The sequence below is a fragment of the Microtus pennsylvanicus genome, chromosome 9 (genome assembly GCF_037038515.1).
Source record: "Microtus pennsylvanicus isolate mMicPen1 chromosome 9, mMicPen1.hap1, whole genome shotgun sequence".
Taxonomy (NCBI): domain Eukaryota; kingdom Metazoa; phylum Chordata; class Mammalia; order Rodentia; family Cricetidae; genus Microtus; species Microtus pennsylvanicus.
In genome coordinates this window covers 113,493,090-113,512,475 of record NC_134587.1, presented here as the reverse complement: position 1 = coordinate 113,512,475, position 19,386 = coordinate 113,493,090, and the positions used below count along the sequence as shown (strand labels likewise).

The 19,386-nt window shown below is 38.0% G+C and overlaps 1 protein-coding gene across 1 annotated transcript in view; it reads right to left on the bottom strand.

Moving 5' to 3' along the window:
- Positions 1-1,394: 1,394 nt before the first annotated feature.
- LOC142856957 (uncharacterized) overlaps positions 1,395-19,386 on the bottom strand; it is a 31,164-nt gene continuing 13,172 nt past the window's right edge. The window contains exons 2-5 of the mRNA XM_075984590.1: positions 4,530-4,656; positions 4,279-4,339; positions 3,704-3,749; positions 1,395-2,882 (exon numbers count right to left, since the gene is read on the bottom strand). Coding sequence (XP_075840705.1) covers positions 1,395-2,882; positions 3,704-3,749; positions 4,279-4,339; positions 4,530-4,656 — 1,722 coding nt within the window. The remainder of the gene's footprint in view (positions 2,883-3,703; positions 3,750-4,278; positions 4,340-4,529; positions 4,657-19,386) is intronic.

The window sequence follows — 19,386 nt, the reverse complement described above, 5'->3', positions numbered from 1 at the left end:
CTTGCCTTTTATAGTCTTTTAAGTCTGGTTTCAAGGTCAGGTGTTTCTTTCATTGGCTCTGGATTCAGAAACAAAGTGTATTTCCTTGTCTTGGTTTTAGAGTCAGGATGTATTCCTTTGTCTCCAGTTTCAGAGTCAAAATTATGTATTTCACTGGCTCTGATTCAGAGTCAGGATGTGTTTCCTTAGCTGGCCCATTTACCCTACACATAGGACTTCATAAATTCATAAATTCATTTTACCATGAGTTTGTAAATACAAACAGTATAAAAATGACATCATAATGCTTGAAAAGATTAACTGTCAAATTTATTTCTACAGAAGAAATAGCACTGTGTTGTAGGCAGAAGATCCTTGTTCATTCCTGGCTGCCTGGACACAAAATAATTACACAGAAACTATATTAATTAAAACACTGCTTGGCCTATTAGCTTAGATTTCTTTTTTTTTCTTTTTTTTTTTTTTTTTGGTTTTTGAGACAGGGTTTCTCTGTGGCTTTGGAGCCTGTCTTGGAACTAGCTCTTGTAGACCAGGCTGACCTCAAACTCACAGAGATCCGCCTGTCTCTGCCTCCCTAGTGCTGGGATTAAAGGCATGCACCACCTCCACCCAGCTAGCTTAGAATTCTTATTAACTAACTTTGACATCTTATATTAACCCATTCCTATTATTTTGTATTTTACCACAAGACTAGTGATTTACCAGTAAGATTCCAGGACATGGAGTCTGACTCCACTTTCTTTTCTCCTCTATCTCTGCTTGGAATTCCTGCCTTGCTCTATTCTGCCATGCCATAGACCCAAAGCAGCTATTTTTATTAAACAAAGGCAACAAAATATATTCACAGCATACAGAGGGGAATACCAAATCACTGTGTAGCTGATTATAAATGTTTTGGCTAAAGATCTGACCAAATACTGTATAATAAGAGGTCCTCTTTTTTATTTCAGGTAGTCAATGTCTACTGTAATATGCAAAGATTTTAAAAGATTGCTGCGCACAAAAATTTTACTCCTATATAAAGCACAAATTTTACCACACTGAATACATTTGTAGGGTTTCTCTGCAGTATAATTTTTTCTCATGATTTAGATTATAAATACATGCAAATGCTTTATCACACTGATTACATTCATAGAGTTTATCCCCAGTGTGATATTTTATGCATTTGAAGAGTACTGTGACGTACAAAGGCTTTACCACACTCATTACATTCATAGGGTTTGTCTTCAGTATGTGTTAGTATGTCTTTGAAGATGACTATGATAAACAAAGCCTTTACCACACTAATTACATACACAATGTTTCTCTCCAATATGGGTTCTTTCATGCCTTTGGAGATGACTGTGACATGCAAAGGCTTTACCACACTGGTTACATTCATAGGGTTTCTATCAAATATGTGTTCCTTTATGCTTTCGGAAGTTACTGTGACATGCAAAGGCTTTACCACACTGATTACATTCATAAGGTTTCTCTCCAGTATGGCTTCTTTCATGACTTTGAAGATTACTGTGATGTGCGAAGGCCTTACCACACTGATTACATTCATAGGGCCTCTCTCCAGTATGGCTTCTTTCATGCCTTTGTAGAAGACTGTGACATGCAAAGGCTTTACCACACTGGTTACATTCATAGGGGTTCTCTCCAATATGGCTTCTTTCATGTGTTTGAAGAATACTGTGATGTGCAAAGGTTTTAAAACATTGATTACATTCATAGGGTTTCTCTCCAGTATGAGTTTTTTTATGCTTTCGGAGGTAACTGTGACATGCAAAGGCTTTACCACACTGGTTACATTCATAGGGTTTCCCTCCAGTATGGGTTCTTTTATGCTTTCTGAGGTAACTGTGACATGCAAAGCCTTTACCACACTGATTACATTCATAGGGCTTCTCTCCAGTATGGCTTCTTTCATGACTTTGAAGATCACTGTGACGTGCGAAGGCCTTACCACACTGATTACATTCATAGGGTTTCTCTCCAGTATGGCTTCTTTCATGCCTTTGTAGATGACTGTGACATGCAAAGGCTTTACCACACTGGTTACATTCATAGGGCCTCTCTCCAGTATGGCTTCTTTCATGCCTTTGTAGATGACTGTGACATGCAAAGGCTTTACCACACTGGTTACATTCATAGGGCTTATCTCCAGTGTGGCTTCTTTCATGCCTTTGTAGATGACTGTGATATGCAAAAGCTTTACCACACTGGTTACATTCATAGGGGTTCTCTCCAATATGGCTTCTTTCATGTGTTTGAAGAGTACTATGATGTGCAAAGGTTTTAAAACATTGATTACATTCATAGGGTTTCTCTCCAGTATGAGTTCTTTTATGCTTTCGGAGGTAACTGTGACATGCAAAGGCTTTACCACACTGGTTACATTCATAGGGTTTCCCTCCAGTATGGGTTCTTTTATGCTTTCTGAGGTAACTGTGACATGCAAAGCCTTTACCACACTGATTACATTCATAGGGTTTCTCTCCAGTATGGGTTCGTTCATGACTTTGAAGATGACTGTGACGTGTGAAGGCCTTACCACACTGATTACATTCATAGGGTTTCTCTCCAGTATGGCTTCTTTCATGCCTTTGTAGATTACTGTGACATGCAAAGGCTTTACCACACAAGTTACATTCATAGGGTTTCTCTCCAGTATGGGTTCTTTCATGACTTTGAAGATCACGGTGATGTGCGAAGGCCTTACCACACTGATTACATTCATAGGGCCTCTCTCCAGTATGGCTTCTTTCATGCCTTTGTAGATTACTGTGACATGCAAAGGCTTTACCACACAAGTTACATTCATAGGGTTTCTCTCCAGTATGGGTTCTTTCATGACTTTGAAGATCACGGTGATGTGCGAAGGCTTTACCACACTGATTACATTCATGTTTCTCTCCAGTATGGCTTCTTTCATGCCTTTGTAGATTACTGTGACATGCAAAGGCTTTACCACACTGGTTACATTCATAGGGTTTCTTTCCAGTGTATGTCTTTTTATGCATTTGAAGATGACTGTGATGTGAAAAGGCTTGACCACACTCATTTCCTTCATAGGGTTTTAATCTAGTATGTGTTTTTTCAGGCATGTGAAGATGACTGTCACATGTAATGGCTTTAATACATTGAGTATATGCAGAAGTTTTCTCTCTAGTTTGACTTTTTTCATGCCTACAATGATAATGGTACATGTAAAAGCATTACTACATTTAATACATTGTTGAATTTTTTATCTGCATGAATTAATTTTACAATTTAGTCCTATTTTAAAGAGGAATTATATGTTAACGTTTTATTACCATGTTTACAATTTTGTTTTTCCCCATTAAGGCTTGCTTTTCATCTTAGAAGATACATGATTCACATTCACAGAATCTTTTTTCTACATGAGAATTTTCGTGTATTTGAAGAGAACTGAAAAAACTCAGAGCTTTACCACTCTTATTGCATTCATAATGTTTCCTCTACTGTGAGTGATACTACATTTGCTAAGTGAGCTAGGACAAACAGAAATATTTATACAGTCCTAGTACTCATGGTGCTTTTCTGAAATGTGAGATGGTTGATATATTAACAATGAGGCTATAAAACTAATTTCTTGTATACTTTTACATCAAATTCAACAAGTATAGTCAACACGGAGACTGCTACATATCTTCTGTTTGTTCTGAGAGAGAAGTATGCTATATCTTTTCACATCCCTATGCTCATGTGGCTTGTATCCAGAGTTACATATGATATACCTAGTAAAGGAAGAATAACGAATACAAGATTTCCACATTGAGTTCACACTTTATGTCCTCATAGACTTGTGGCATCTGAATTAAGGCCTCTCCACAACAGCTGCCCCTTGATTCATGACTCTAACTGCCCCCTCACTAAACTTAACACAGTCACAAGTATATGGGTTAAACTACCTTTTCTATGGACTATTAGTGTAATAGAGTTTTAGAGATATACTTATCATCTTTTCAACATGTATATCTTTTATAATATGAATAATATGAAATAAACAGACAATTTTACAGTATAGTTCTCATTGTATTATGATTCAAATGGTGATATAAGTTAAGACATTGTTTCCTTGACTTCTTTCTTAAAAGAATGACTTGTAAATGCAGTTCACCTATCTGAAATTAAGGTATATGATTTTGTGAGAATTTAATAATTATCAATGCATGTTATTATATACACTGCTGCTTTTGTTTAAAACATATAGGATGTATTACAATTCTTCAGAGGTATATTTGTATATTTATAAATGAAAATTACCTTTCACGTCTTCTAGAACTTTGACAATGTTCTTCAACATTATGGTCTTCCCAACTGTATCCTAAAATATAGTGCCAGACATTATATATTAAAAATTGTAAAAAAAATTTAGCTACCATTTGTAGCAAACTTTACAACCATGCCTGATTTATTTACCCCATTCTTCTTTCTCAATCATATTACAAAAGAGCACCATTAACCAATGAATAGTTGTCCCCTTATTTGAAACATGAAAGACAATTCAGCCCTACCTATAGTAGTGAGGTTTCTGTAGGTCTCCACCATCACATCTTTGTAGAGATTCTTCTGCGAAGGATCCAGCAAAGTCCATTCTTCCCAATTGAAGTCGACATGCACATCATCATAGGTCACTGTATTCTAAAATATGCCATACATGTGTACAACCAAAAGCATGATTCTGACAAAACTGTAAAGGTATACTTCTTTGACAGTATAGTCATATAATTATGGTGCTCCCCATACTTATTCCATGACACAGACATCATAATTTAATCACCAAGTCACTTTAGAAGCAAAATGAATAGGAGGCTCACCTCTGTCATTTCTGACCCTTTGAATGGGATATCACCTTACAAGAGAAATGCCTACTAACCAACAATGAAAGATATATAAACAGATCAAGAGTACAGAGTACAGATAAGAGAAACTGTATGAAAGATTAATTCCTACCTACAAAAAGAAAAATAAGATGAAAAAGCCAGATGTATTGAATCATACCTCTAATCCTTGTACTCAGAAGGCAGAGGCATGTATATCTATCTTCCTCTGAGTTGAATACCAGCCTAGTCTATGCAATCACTTCTAGGACAGCAAGAAATACATATTAAATATCTGTTTCACATGAAAAATATCAAACAAATATAAAAGAAATAACTCATAGGGTTTTGCTGAAGTTTCTACAAAGAGTTATGCATTCACTTGAACTCTTTATTCATCTACCAGAAACCTGAAGTGTCCCAATTTTAACTGCAATGTAAATAAGATTTTACTAAAAGCACTGTGTGTTTAAAGTTACAAATTGACAAATGAAAACAATAGCAATTAATATGCTGATTATAAATAATCAACACAGAGCAGGAAAGATAGATCAACAGTAAATAGTCCTCCTGGTCTTGCATACAGGTGGGCTCAAGGACTTACATGGGGGATCATAACTATCCATTGTTCCCAGCATAGGGTTCCTAATACCATCTTTTGATCAATGTAAAGACCAGGTACTCACATGGTGCATATCCATGCATACAGGTAAAATACGTAGAGGTAGACAGAGTAAACAGGATTGAATTCTGGAAGGAAGAAGGCAGAGTCATAGAGAACCACCATGGAGGTGCCAATATCAGACATGCTGCATCTTTCCCAGTAAGCCACAACCTTGTGGTGATATCCAGATTACTAGAAATGGGTTAAATCAATATATGAGAGTTAGCCAATAAGAGGCTACAGATAATGAACCAGGTAGTGTTTAAATTAATACAGCTTCTGTGTGATTATTTTGGGTGTAAGCTAGCCAGGATGACAAGCAATCCCATCTTCGTCACCAAGAAGGGAACAAAGGGCCACCCTCCTCCTACTACAAAAATATTCTTTTTAAAATAAAAATTCAAAACAAACAAAACAGGCAGGAAGAAGTTTATGCACCTGCAATCCAATGACTCAGAAGGCACAGGCAGTATTAATGTCATGAATACATGCCATTCTGGGAAACATAATGAAACCTTCTGACAAATTTTAAAATTCAAGATATGGGTGAAGCTCAGTACAATAGCATATGCTTGATAGGAACCATCATACAACAATATTAAAATAAAAGCCATGAATGCTGGCCCACTTTTAATCCCAGCACTTGGGAGTCAGAGTCAAAAGATCTCTGAGTTTGAAGCCAGCCTGGTATATAGAGCTAGTTTCAGGACAGCTAGGGCTACAAAGACAAACCTTGTCTCTAAAAATAAACAAACAAAAATGAAAACAGTGGGCTATTAAACCACCTAGGCACCAAATAGCAGCTAATTCTACTGATCTTGTGTGATTTAGTGTTAGAATTTATGATGGTGGGGAAGTTATGACAGCAAAAGAAGAAAGCTGACTGATTAGTTTCAACCACAACATGGTAGGCACAAAGAACAGGAAATGGGTTGAGGCTACAGAAACTCATATTGTGGGATTCTCTTCTGTATGCTGTGATTATCATTGGTTAATACAGGAACTGCTTTGGGCTTAAGCAGAGCTATGGGAAAGAACTTAGCTAGGTGGGGAAAACTAAACTGAATGCTAGGAGAAAGAAGGTGGAGTCAGAGAGAAGTCATGGAGCCCCTCCAGAGACAGATGCTGAGAATTTTACGTAAGCCACAGTCACATAGCAATATACAGATTAATAGAAATTGGTTAAATTAATATGTAACTGTTAGCCAGTAAGAAGCTAGAGCTAATGGGCAAAGCAGTGATTTATTAATACAGTTTCTGTGTGATTATTTCAGGGCTGAGCAGCTGGGAACTAACAAGTGGCTTCCCACAACAAACTGGTGCTTCTGTGGCCAACTAAAATCCACTTAAAATCTTAGAGAGCTTGGAAAAGAATTCTAGACACTAAATAAATAAAGTTTAGCCACATTTATTTCCCCAAATGGGGTTTGCTTACTGGTGACATGCTGCGGTTCCTTTAAGAGAGTTTTTTCTGATTCAGAGATAGCAGGAAAAAAAACCTGCACCATTTTGGAATGCCGGCTTTCTGGACTGTGCTGCCACCATGAACTCTGACTTTCTGGAGGACCAGCTATGGGATCTGTGAGCAGATTGCTACTGGCAACTTAGATCCCCTATATGCCTGAAAATGGGGCAATGTACATGGCTCTCAGAGGCAGCAAGCATGCCTATGCCATGTTGACTGGATGGAGCAAGCAGGCAGGCCGTATTTGCTCTACCAATGGCACAGCTTAAGTTCCAAAGTGCTTAGCATTTTAAGAAGCGCTCCTAAACAGTAAAGAATTACAGACACACAATAGGACAGATTCATACATAAAAGACCTCTAAATGAGACATGGTGTGTTTAAAAAATGTACATAGGCTTGGGAGAGAGAAGAAAAATATAGAAAGTTATAAAAAGAAGTAAATGGTTTATAAAAATGAAACAAAGTCTTTAAAGAAACAGAGTATAGACAATCATAAATTAAAGGAGTAAAGATAATAAAATAAATATTAAAAAGTAATAGAATAAAATAATAAGCCACATAAACATGGACTATATACAGAGTCTCTGGATTATGTATATTATTGTGTTTTCTTTAATTTTTTTGGCTGTAAAGGAGCTAAGTAACCAACATATATATTTTAAAGGTATCATGTCTTCAGAATTTGGGTCTAAGGATTTGTTGCTTTGCAAAAGAGGTTCTCCCTTTTTTTTCCCACAAAGGATGAGAACCTGTGGAATCCCTCCAGACTAATGTGGTTTGATGAAGCAAGACTGCCCAAAAGGTCACTATGAACACACCCAAAAAATTACTTCATCAAATAAAGAGCAGGAAGCAGTTTGAAGAGAACTATGCCCATATTCCCAAATACTGTTCATAAATGTTTGTTTACATTTAAAAGGGAATATGCTATAGATATTTGCATTGGTATGGATCTTGGTTTATTGATACTAATTTAAGGTCAATTTTATTATATGCATTTCTGCTCTTGATTAAGGCATTGTATTTGTCTAGCTCATTTAAAAATGTAATGTATAATTAAAATATAGGTAAATAGAGAGTCATCTATAATAGTAATAGTAGCATGTTAGTTAGATTTTCTCGATGTATAGAAATGTATTTCAGATAGATAGGGATTCTTCAAATCTTTCAGAGACTTTCACAATATGACCTTTAAAATGTTTTAAGAGCTTAAGACTTTTCATGACAATGAGACACATCTGCTCCTGGCAGCACCAATCTACTTCAAGAGGATAATCAGCATTGAAGAGGCTCCTTATGGAGTTTGTTAGCCATTTGGGCAAGAAACTGCTCTAGGCTGGACTGCTTGATGAACTAGACATGCAGGACTCACAGGGTTCCTGATTCATGAAAGCATCTGCTAGACATTCTGCAGGACACAGAAGAAGGCAACTGATGGACTTTTCCATTGCAAGGCAGAACAGTTCTTCAAATTTCCTACTTTATGGAAAAGTCTGCTTGATAGTATGGACCCGTGAGCTGAAGATTGGATGCCCCCAACAACACAGAAGAACTTTGGGTGACTGTACAGGCAACAAGATGTCTTTGTCATTTCTAGAGTTTTGGAAGTTGCTTACAATATACTTCCTGTTTACCTAGGTAATATTATATCCTTCTGGAGTCTCTGATGGAGTTGAAGAATTGGGAGGTGATATGGAATTCCTCTCTCTATGCTGTGATTATCATTGTTTAATAAGGGAACTGTTTTGGACCTATAGCAGAGCTATAGGGCAGAACTTAGGTGGGGGGGGGGGGTAACTAAACTGAATGCTGGGAGGAAGAATGCAGAGTCAGAAAGAAGTTATGTAGCCTTGCCAGAGACAGATTCTGGGAACTTTAGCTGGTAAACCACAGCCACATAGTGTTATACAGATTAATAGAAATGGGTTAAATTAAAATGTAACAGTTAGCCTTAAATAAGAAGCTAAAGCTAAAAGGCCAGGCAGTGATTTAATTAATACAGTTTCTGTGTGATTATTTCAGGGCTGAGCAGCTGGGAACAAACAAGTAGCCCTCTTTACTACATCATATCACAGCCCCAATGAAAGATTCCATCCAGAGAGGCTCCTCCTACTAATAATTTCACAAGCAATCAAATGAAAGTTACCAAGAAGAGGCACATGTTAAAATACATCATCTTATCTGGGAGGTTTTCATTCAATCAATTAAATTCTAACCTGGGTCACTAGAGGCTTATGGTCATCCAAGAAGAAAATTAATTTAGTCATTTCAATGATACTCATAGTCTGCAATAGCCCCTACACTTTTCAAATGTTAAAAGTCTCTTCTGATGCTCAAAACAATCACTTGACAGTGACTTGTGGACAGAGGTTTCTGTCCTACCTGGTCTCAGTCATTCAATCCCAAAGAAACACACAGAGGTTTACATTAATTATAAACTGGTTAGCCTATTAGCTCAGGCTTTTTATTAACTAATTCTCACATCTTACATTAGTACATAATTTTTGTCTGTGTTAGCCACATGGTTTGGTACCTTTTATCAGTGAGGCATTCTCATCTTGTTTCCTCTATGTCTGGGTGATGACTGCAGACTTAGCCTTTCCTCTTCCCAAAATTCACCTGTTCTCATCACCCCACATATCCTTCCTGCCTGGTTACTGGTAATCAGCATTTTATTAAACTAATACAAGTGACAAATCTTTGCAAGGTACAAGACCAGTGTCCCACAGCAAATAACATCTTGTAAAAATCAGAAAACAAGTTACATCTTTCCAACATACAATGGTATAGAATATAGAATACTATTTACATTCCAAAATAGAGAAATGGAGACATAGTGAGAGAAGATTGAACCAAGGCAAGACTGAAGCACAGCAGGACAAATATCAAATCCTGTAGCTCTGTCTCAGATACACAAGGCTTCAGTTTCAAAGGGCTTAGATGGCCCTATCCCTGCATCTATTTTTCTTTTTTTTTTGTTTTTTTTTTTTTGAGACAGGGTTTTCCTGTAGCTTTAGAGCCTGTCCTGGAACTAGCTCTTGTAGACCAGGCTGGCCTCGAACTCATAGAGATCTACCTGCTCTGCCTCCCGAGTGCTGGGATTAAAGGCATGCACCACTACCACCCAGCCCTGCATCTTTTCATATATCTCTGTGGTTAATTTCACTCCCTATATTCAGCTAGTTCTCCACAGAAGATGTTTTATAGTTTAGGCATCTCAATATCTTGTGGTATCAAAATGCAACCTAGGCTGTATCAAAATACAACCCTGGCTGTTGTGGAATATTATTGTAAGATGTGTTATATTTGTTTATGTTGTGAAACAATTGTTTCAATGATACAAATATGTGTTGAATTCTTTTATGTTGTATGTGTGTAATTCTGTGAAGCTATGATACTGGGCTGGTCTAAAATACCTATTTGGCCTAATGAACAGTCAGTAGCTTGGTAGAAAAGTATAAGAAGGGCTGGCAAGCAGAAATAATAAACAGGAGGAGAAATCTTGGAGGAAAAAAAGGACGGATGACCAAGAAAAGGGGAGAAAAGCATGGGCCAGCGACTCAGATGCACAGCAAGCCACAGAATAAGAAGTAAATAAAATTTATACAGAATAGAGAAAGAAAAAAAAACCCAGAGGCAAAAGGTAGATGGGACAATTAGTTTAGAAATGCTGGCTAGAAATAAGACAACCTAAGACCAGAAATTTATAATAAAAATAAGCCTCAGTGTATGCCACTTTTTGAGAGCTGGGTGGCAGACCTCCAAAAGAGTAAAAACAACAACAACAGGTTTTGTCCTCATAGCTTCATGGTATGAACTCTCACAATCTCTTCACTGGGTTTCTGTCTCTGCCAAACATGGATGCCAGTAACAATGCTGAATTGTAACCACAAACTAAAAACCCAGTACCCTAAATTTTGACTCTTTCTTGTTTCCAGGACCAGCACATGATGAGTGATCCTGAAAAGCTTAACTTCTTAATTGACAGACACTAACACACTTGGACCACAGGTGTAGCAGATTTTGTATGAAATTGCTTCCTGGGATTAGGAATCACTTTGCTTACTCCTTACATAAATTGAAGGTTTATGTGGATGGAGTCTTACTCCTGGAGCACCTTGCTAGACTTCCATTCCATGGCAAGGGCCTATCTATAATAGTAATAAACTCCTTGAAAATCCCTGCTTCTTTCAGTAATTGGTTGCCACCTGAAACTACCTTTTCATTTTCATTTATTTCAGCCCCACGTGTTTTCTTTTTACTGTAGACCTGAATGAATCATCAGTAATAACCATCCAACAGATCCAATATTTCATTTAAGGAATCAGCCCATTTTTTAAATTGTGCTTTACTAAATTTCCAGGTAATAGAAAGATTTTGGAGCCAAAATATCACACAAATGACCTCTAACTTAATCTGTTATGGAGTCTATAATTTCCAACTGAAATCCTATGATCTCAGTCTCTACTTTCTGGCATTCTTCTTAACATTTCTGTCTTCCTGGTCCTATAAGAACAGCCAATTTAGTTCTGTGTACTACTTTCTATATTTTTTTCACCACCGAAAGTCTAGATATCTTCTACACTCTTTCAAGAGGCATCATTCCCAGGTTCTGCCTAGCAACAATATTACTTTTGGTTTTCCATTTATTTGTCCTAACTTGCATTTATGTTGCTCTGATTAAATCCTCTAACCAAAACCAGCTCAGACAATGAGTGGGGTAATCTGACTTCATCATTTTCAGAGCTTAGGATAGAAAATCAAGTTAATAGTTGAATGCAAAAATCCATGGACAAAGATTTTTTCCTGACTTTCTCTCTTGCCTAGTCTCTCTTTCATTCATGCTAAGATAGCTCCCTTTTGTAGCCCAAACCCACTTTCTTAGGGATATTGCCACCCTCATTGGAGGAGCCTTCCCACGTCAATCATCAACACAATCTCTCCCAGATACAGCAGTCTGTCTTTTATGAACCATGCCACTCTGAACACAGTTGAGCAAATGTCCTTGTGGTAGGATCTTTTGGATATATGTCCAAGAGTGGTATAGCTGGGTCTTAAGGTGAATTGACTCACAGCTTTCTGAGGACTGCATGTTGATTTCCACCTTGGCTGTACAAGTTTGCACGTGTACAATGAATCCCCTTGCTACACGTCCTTGCCAGCATTAGCTGCCCCTTGATTTATGGAGCTTAACAAATCCAACAGGTGTAAGATAAAATCTCAAAGTTGTTTTGATATTCATTTTCCTGATGGCTAAAGATGTTGAACATGTCTTCAAGTGTTTCTCAGTCACTTTAGATTCTTCTACTGAGAATTCTGTTTAGAGGTGTTTCCCATTATAGTTGGATTATTTGCTTTGTTCTTGTCGAGTTTCTTGAATTCTTTAATATCCTAGGTGAGGAAGCCCATAATCACATGGGAAAATATGATATTTACTCACTTATAGGTGGATATTAGCAGTTAAGTAAAGTATAATCACAGTAATCACAGTACAATCCATAGACACAGACAGGCTAAGTAACAACAGCTCTAGGGGAGATGCATGGATCTCCCTGGTAGGCAGAAATAGAACAGATCTTGTGGGTATACTGGAGGCAGGGGGGATGGGAAGAGGAAGGATCAGGTGAGTGAGGAAGGGACAGATGGGGAGAAAACAGGGAAAGATGATGGGAATAGAGAAGCTTTTAACAGGGGATGTGGAAACTGTAGTGAAAACATTCTGGAAACTATAAAAGTGACCCTAGTGACTGTTCCTAGTAATCAAGCATATGGAGGTTGAACTAGCCATCTTCTGTAACCACATAAAGCTCCCAGTGGGACTGGGACACCAAGCCAGCCACAAAATATTCAACCCACTTGTACCACCTGCAAGATATGCTGGGGCACTGGTGACTCTGAGATTTCTTAATGGCCAATAAATGACTGGTCTAACTTGAAGCTCATACTGTGAGAGGAAACCCATAATTGACACTGCCTAGATGGCCAGGAACCAGAACTTGAATGGCTCAGAGAACAGGGGTAGAACCAAATAACAGCTGACCAAGAAAAGATATCAATAAAATGATTCTTAACTATTTCTTGCTATAATCATAGGTTGACACCTGGCCTACTTGTTATTAAAGAGGCTTCTTCCAGGGGCTGATGGAAGCCCATCAGAGATCCTTACCCAAACATAAGCTTGAGCTGTAGGGATCTTGTAGAAGGAAGGAGTGAGGATTGTAGCATTCAGTGGTTGAGGAAATCAGGAGAACATGGCCCACACAATCAACTAAGTAGGGCATATAGTGGCTCAAAGAAAACTGATGTAGCAATCACAGAGTCTTCATGGCTCTGTGCCAGGTCCTCTGCATACATGCTATGGTTGTTTACCTTGGGGTGTTTGTGAAACTCCTAACTGTAGGAGTCATGGCATCTCTGACTCTTTTGTCTGTTCTTAGGACCCTTTTCCTATTGCATTGCCTTGTCTAGCCTTGAAATAAGAGTCTGGGCCTAGTCTTATTGCACCTTGGTATGATTTATTTGGTTGATTTCCCTGGGAGGTCTGCTCTTTTTTTTTTGAAGGGAAAAGGAAGCAGTGGAGCTGGGACAATGGGATTTGGTGGAGGAGGAACTGGAATGAGTAGAGGAGGGTGAGAATTGAATCAGGATATATAGAATGAGAGAAGAATAAATACAAATAAAAATAAAATGCATTTAGTGTAAGTTCAATGATCCTTATAATCTGTAGCAGCCCAAACATCACAAATGTCCAAAGTCTCTTCTGACATTTTAGACAATCTCTTGACTGTCACATGTTGTAAAATAAAAAAATAAAGATTTACAACATATAATGGCACAGGGCATATTCCCATTCATAAAAACAGAAATATGACTGTGTTACACCTCCCATCTTAGGCAGACTCATGTGTATGTCACACCAGTGAGAACAGATAGGCAGACCACAAACCCATGAAATTTCCACACTCCCTACATTCCCACAGACATGATCTTTCAGCAACCCTACAGCTGCTACTACCAAAACCATGTACCTACCCCTATATCAGATGCATAGCCTCTGCTCAAATGCAGGCCACATCAGCCAAAAAAAAAAAAAAAAAGATAGGAAAACAGAGGTAAAGACTCTCTGCTGGACCAGAACCTATGGGAGTCACCAGAAATTCACATGGGTTTCTTGTCTGTGCACCTCCTCCATTCTTTTGATAATCCCACAACACTATACCCAACCCCACTTCCCTCCTCTTCTCTGTGTTGTAGCCTTCAACTTCAACTATCTGCAAGAAGTCTATGTAGGCCACCTTCCAACTGACCTTCCTCAGTCTCTCAGTCCCCATCAACGCTATCTCCAAATTCCCTATGGTCTCCTCTCCTTTCATGCCCAAACATGGGTGGACACCATTTGTAAGATTTCCAGCTCTAACTTGGGATGAGAGCACCTGCTCAACCATAGGCCACATAAAGCAGAAAATTAGAAAGCAAATAGAAACCAAGCAAAATAACACCCATGCAACAAAGACAAACTGAGAGATGAGTACCTAGATCCACAAATTCCTAATACCCAGATACTTGGACACCAACATAAAAACACAACAACAGCCAGAGCAATAAGTCACTACCAGATTCCAGGTATCCTACTGCTGCAAGCTCTGAATATTCCAATAGAGTTGAAGCACAATTAAGTTAAGACCAACTTTATGAAGATGACAGAAGTCCTTAAAGAAGTAAATGAATCCCTTTTTTAAAAAAGTAGAGAAAGGATAAATGAAGTATTGGAGAAAACTAATATATCCCTTAAAGAAAACCAAAAAGTAAATGAAGAAACAGTTGATAGAAATGAAGCTGTTCAAGACCTTAAAATAGAAATAGGAGCAATTAAAAAATATGAACTGAAGTAATTATGAAAATGAAAATCTAAGTAATCTAATAAGACGTACAGAGGCATGCTTCACTAAAAGAATACAAGACATTGAACAGAGAATTTCAGACTTTAAAGGCATGATCAAAGAAATGGACATATTGACCAAAGAAAATGTTAAACCAAAAATTTCCTGAAACATAACATCCAGGAAATCTGAAACACTAGAAAAATACCAACCCTAATAATAACAGGAAATGGAGAACAATCTCACCCCAAAAACACAGAAAAAAATTTCAAAAAAATTCATAGTCATATTTTTTTCTAACTAAAATGACACAGGAGAACACAGGCCACAGAATCAACTAAGCAGGGCTCTTAGGAGCTCACAGAGGCTGAAATAGCAATCATGGAGCCTGTAGGAGTTTGCCCCAATTCCTCTATATATATGTTATCATTTGTAGCTTGCTATTTTTGTGCAACTCCTAACAGTGGGAGTGGGGAATGTCTCTGACTCTTTTGCCTGCTCTTGGAACCCTTTTTCTCCTACTAGATTGACCCATGCAGTCTTTGATATGTGCCTAGTCTAATTTCAATTTGCTATGCATGGCTTTATTGATATCTCTTGTGTGTCTGCTCTATTCTGAAAGGAAATGAAGACTGAGTGGATCTGGTGGAGAAGGGAGTAGTGGAGAGGACTGAGAGAAATGGAGAACAGAAAAACTGCAGTTGGGATATATTATAAGAAAAGTGATGTGTGATGTCCTTCTGTATAAGTGTTGCTTTTATTGGTTAATGAATAAAGCTGCTTTGGCAAGGAAGAATATAGCCAGGTTGGAAGAGATATATAGAGTAGGCAGAATATAAGAGAGGCCATGTAGCTGCCAAAGCAGAAAGACGCCCCAGAACCTTATCAGTAGGCCACAGCCTCGTGGTGACACAGAGATTAATAGAAATGGGTTAAAATGAAAGAGCAAATTAATAAAAAGCCTGAGCTAGTAGGCCAAACAGTGCTGTAATTAATATAGTTTCTGTGTGATTATTCAGGTCTGGGTGCCTGGGAAATGAATAAGCAGCCTGTGTTTACAAGAAGAATAAATTTTGAAAAGAGAGAGAGAGAAATGTGGACACAGTGAGGGAAGATTGGTTCATGGTAACACTAAAACTCAGTAGGGCAAACAACAAATCATTTAGCTGTGCCTCAGACAGGTAGGGACTCATTTTCAAAGAGCTTAGATAGCACTATTCATGAAAAATTATATACATATATCCTTATATATTTATTATATATATGTATATATCTACCTCCTATATGTAGTTCTCCATGGCAGATATCTCATAGCTTGGGTATTACAACATCCTATCATCTAAAAATACAACTCTGTCTTCATCTTCACAGCTTCATGCAATAAAGTTTCACAGTCTCCTCAGTGGATTTCTGACTCTGCCAAACACAGATGGACAAAACCATGTTCAGCTGAAACTAAAGAGGAAGAATTTATGACCTATAAATTTTGCTTCTTTCTTTTTTCCAGAAACAATACAACATGGGTCCCTCCACAACACACACAGTTTGGCTTCTAAGTTGTTATGGATGCTACTATGCTTGGTTCAGAGTTCCAGCAGCTTCTGCATGAAGTTGCTTTCTCAGATTAGGAATCAGGTTGCCTATTCCTTTGAGAAATTGAAGACTTAGATAGATGAAATCTTTCCCTAAGTTACCTTCCTAGGCTTCAAATAATAAGAAAGGCCTTCTCTTTAATGGTTCTAAACTTCTTGAAATTTTGTCCTCTTTTTCACGACAGGACTGCCATTTGAATCTTCCTAGTGTTGTTTTTCTCCACAAAACTGACTTTTTGTTTCTATCCACATCACTCATTTTTTTTCCACTGTAGACCTAAATAAATCATCAGTAATAAATACCCAACAGAAGCAATGCTTTGTCTAAGAAATCTCCCAACTACTTTTTAAGTTTGCCTTACTCAACTTCTCAGGGAATGGAGAAAATTGGAATGATTTGGGAAGAAAATATTATACAAATGACCCATAGATATATTTTTCATGAAGTCTATTTCCCACTGAAATCCAATGAACTCAAGCTCCCCTGTGTGCATTACTTTCAACACCCCCATATTCCTAGTCCTACAGGAATAGTTAATTAAGCTCTGTACAGTTTTCTATGCCTTTTGCCACCTAAAGTTCTAATATCCTCCACAATCCTCCAAAAGACAACGTTCCCACATTCTACCCAGCAACAAAATCACTTTTGGTGTACCACATTTTGACCTAATTTATTCATTTCTTGCTGTGATTAAATTCTCTAAAAAAAAGCATGTGAGGTAATAAACAGGTTTCTTTGACTGATATTTCCAGATCACAACCCACAACTGTGGAAGCTTAGGATAGAAATTCAAGTTACAAAATGAAGGCAAGAGACAATAAGGAAAAATGTTTACTGGTTTTTGCTCTTGCTTAGTCACTCTTTCTTGTTCAGCTAGCCTTCTTAACCCTCTCAGTCCCACATTCTTAGGGTATTGAAACCATGAGTGGAAGAGAAGAGCCTTCCCACATGAATCATCAATCAACATAATTTTCCCATAGTTAGTAGCTATTTTGATCTGGGCAAAGCCTCAACTGATGTTCTCTCAAGATGACTCTAATCTACATCATGTTGACAGCTGAAGCTAATTAAGGTGGAGCTGACAATATATGAGAAGAAGATTTTTTTAAACACAAAATCAATATATTAACCATATTAAACATGAAGAACTAAAAAACACAGATAGGTCAAGAAATGAGAAAAGGTAAGCCTCTAAGATCAAGAAAAGAAAACTAAAACTGTTTCTCCACAGAAACTTACTAAACCAAGAAATGCTCAGGGACCTATGAATACCTGATTTTCAATAAAGAAGCTAAAAGTATATAATGGAAAAAAGAAAGCATCTTCAACAAATGGTGCTGGCATAACTGGATGTCAACCTGTAGAAGAATGAAAATAGATCCATATCTATCACCATGCGCAAAACTCAAGTCCAAATGGATCAAAGACCTCAATATCAGTCTGAACACACTGAACCTGATAGAAGAGAAGGTGGGAAGTACTCTACAACATATGGGAACAGGAGACCACTTCCTACATACAACCCCAGCAGCACAGACATTAAGCGCAACATTGAATAAATGGGATCTCCTGAAACTGAGAAGCTTCTGTAAAGCAAAGGACACTGTCACTAAGACAAAAAGGCAACCCACTGACTGGGAGAAGATCTTCACCAACCCTGCAACAGACAAAGGTCTGATCTCCAAAATATATAAAAAACTCAAGAAACTAGACTTTAAAATGCTAATTAACCCAATTAAAAAATGGGGCACTGAATTGAACAGAGAATTCTCAACAGAAGAAATTCAAATGGCCAAAAGACACTTAAGGCCATGCTTATCCTCCTTGGTAATCAGGGAAATGCAAATCAAAATAACTTTGAGATACCATCTTACACCTGTCAGAATGGCTAAAATAAAAAACACCAATGATAGCCTTTGCTGGAGAGGTTGTGGAGTAAGGGGCACATTCATCCATTGCTGGTGGGAATGCAATTTTGTGCAACCACTTTGGAAATCAGTGTGGCAATTTCTCAGGAAATTCGGGATCAACCTACCCTAAGATCTAGTAATACCACTCTTGGGAATATACCCAAGAGATGCCCTATCATATGACAAAAGCATTTGTTCAACTATGTTCATAACAGCATTATTTGTAATAGCCAGAACCTGGAAACAACCTAGACACCCTTCAATGGAAGAATGGATGAAGAAAGTGTAGAATATATACATATTAGAGTACTACTCAGCAGTAAAAAACAATGACTTCATGAATTTTGCATGCAAATGGATGGAAATAGAAAACACTATCCTGAGTGAGGTATCCCAGACCCAAAAAGATGAACATGGGATGTACTCACTCATAATTGGTTTCTAGCCATAAATAAAGGGCATTGAGCATATAATTTGTGATCCTAGAGAAGCTAAATAGTAAGGTGAACCCAAAGAAAACATATAGTCATCCGCCTGGATATGGGAAGTAGACAAGATTGCAGTGCAAAACCTGGGAACTTGGGGGTGAGGTGGAATGGGGCTAAGGGGAAATGGGGTGAGAAACATGAGAAGGGGAGAATGGGGGGAGCTTGGGGGAATGGGATGGTTGGGATAAAGGAAAGGTGGACACGGGAGCAGAGAAATACATATCCTGATTAAGGGAGCCATCTTAGGGTTGGCAAGAGACTTGACTCTAGAGGGACTCGCAGGTGTCCAGGGAGATGTCCCCAGCTAGTACCTTGAGCAACTGAGGAGAGGGAACCTGAAATGACCCTATCCTATAGCCATACTGATGAATATCTTGCATATCACCTTAGAACCTTCATCTGGCGATGGATCGAGACAGAGACAGAGACCCAAATTGGAGTACCGGACTGAGCTCTTAAGATCCAAATGAGGAGCAGAAGGAGGGAGAACATGAGCAAGGAAGTCAGGACCACTAGGGGTGCACCCACCCACTGTGACAGTGGAACTGAT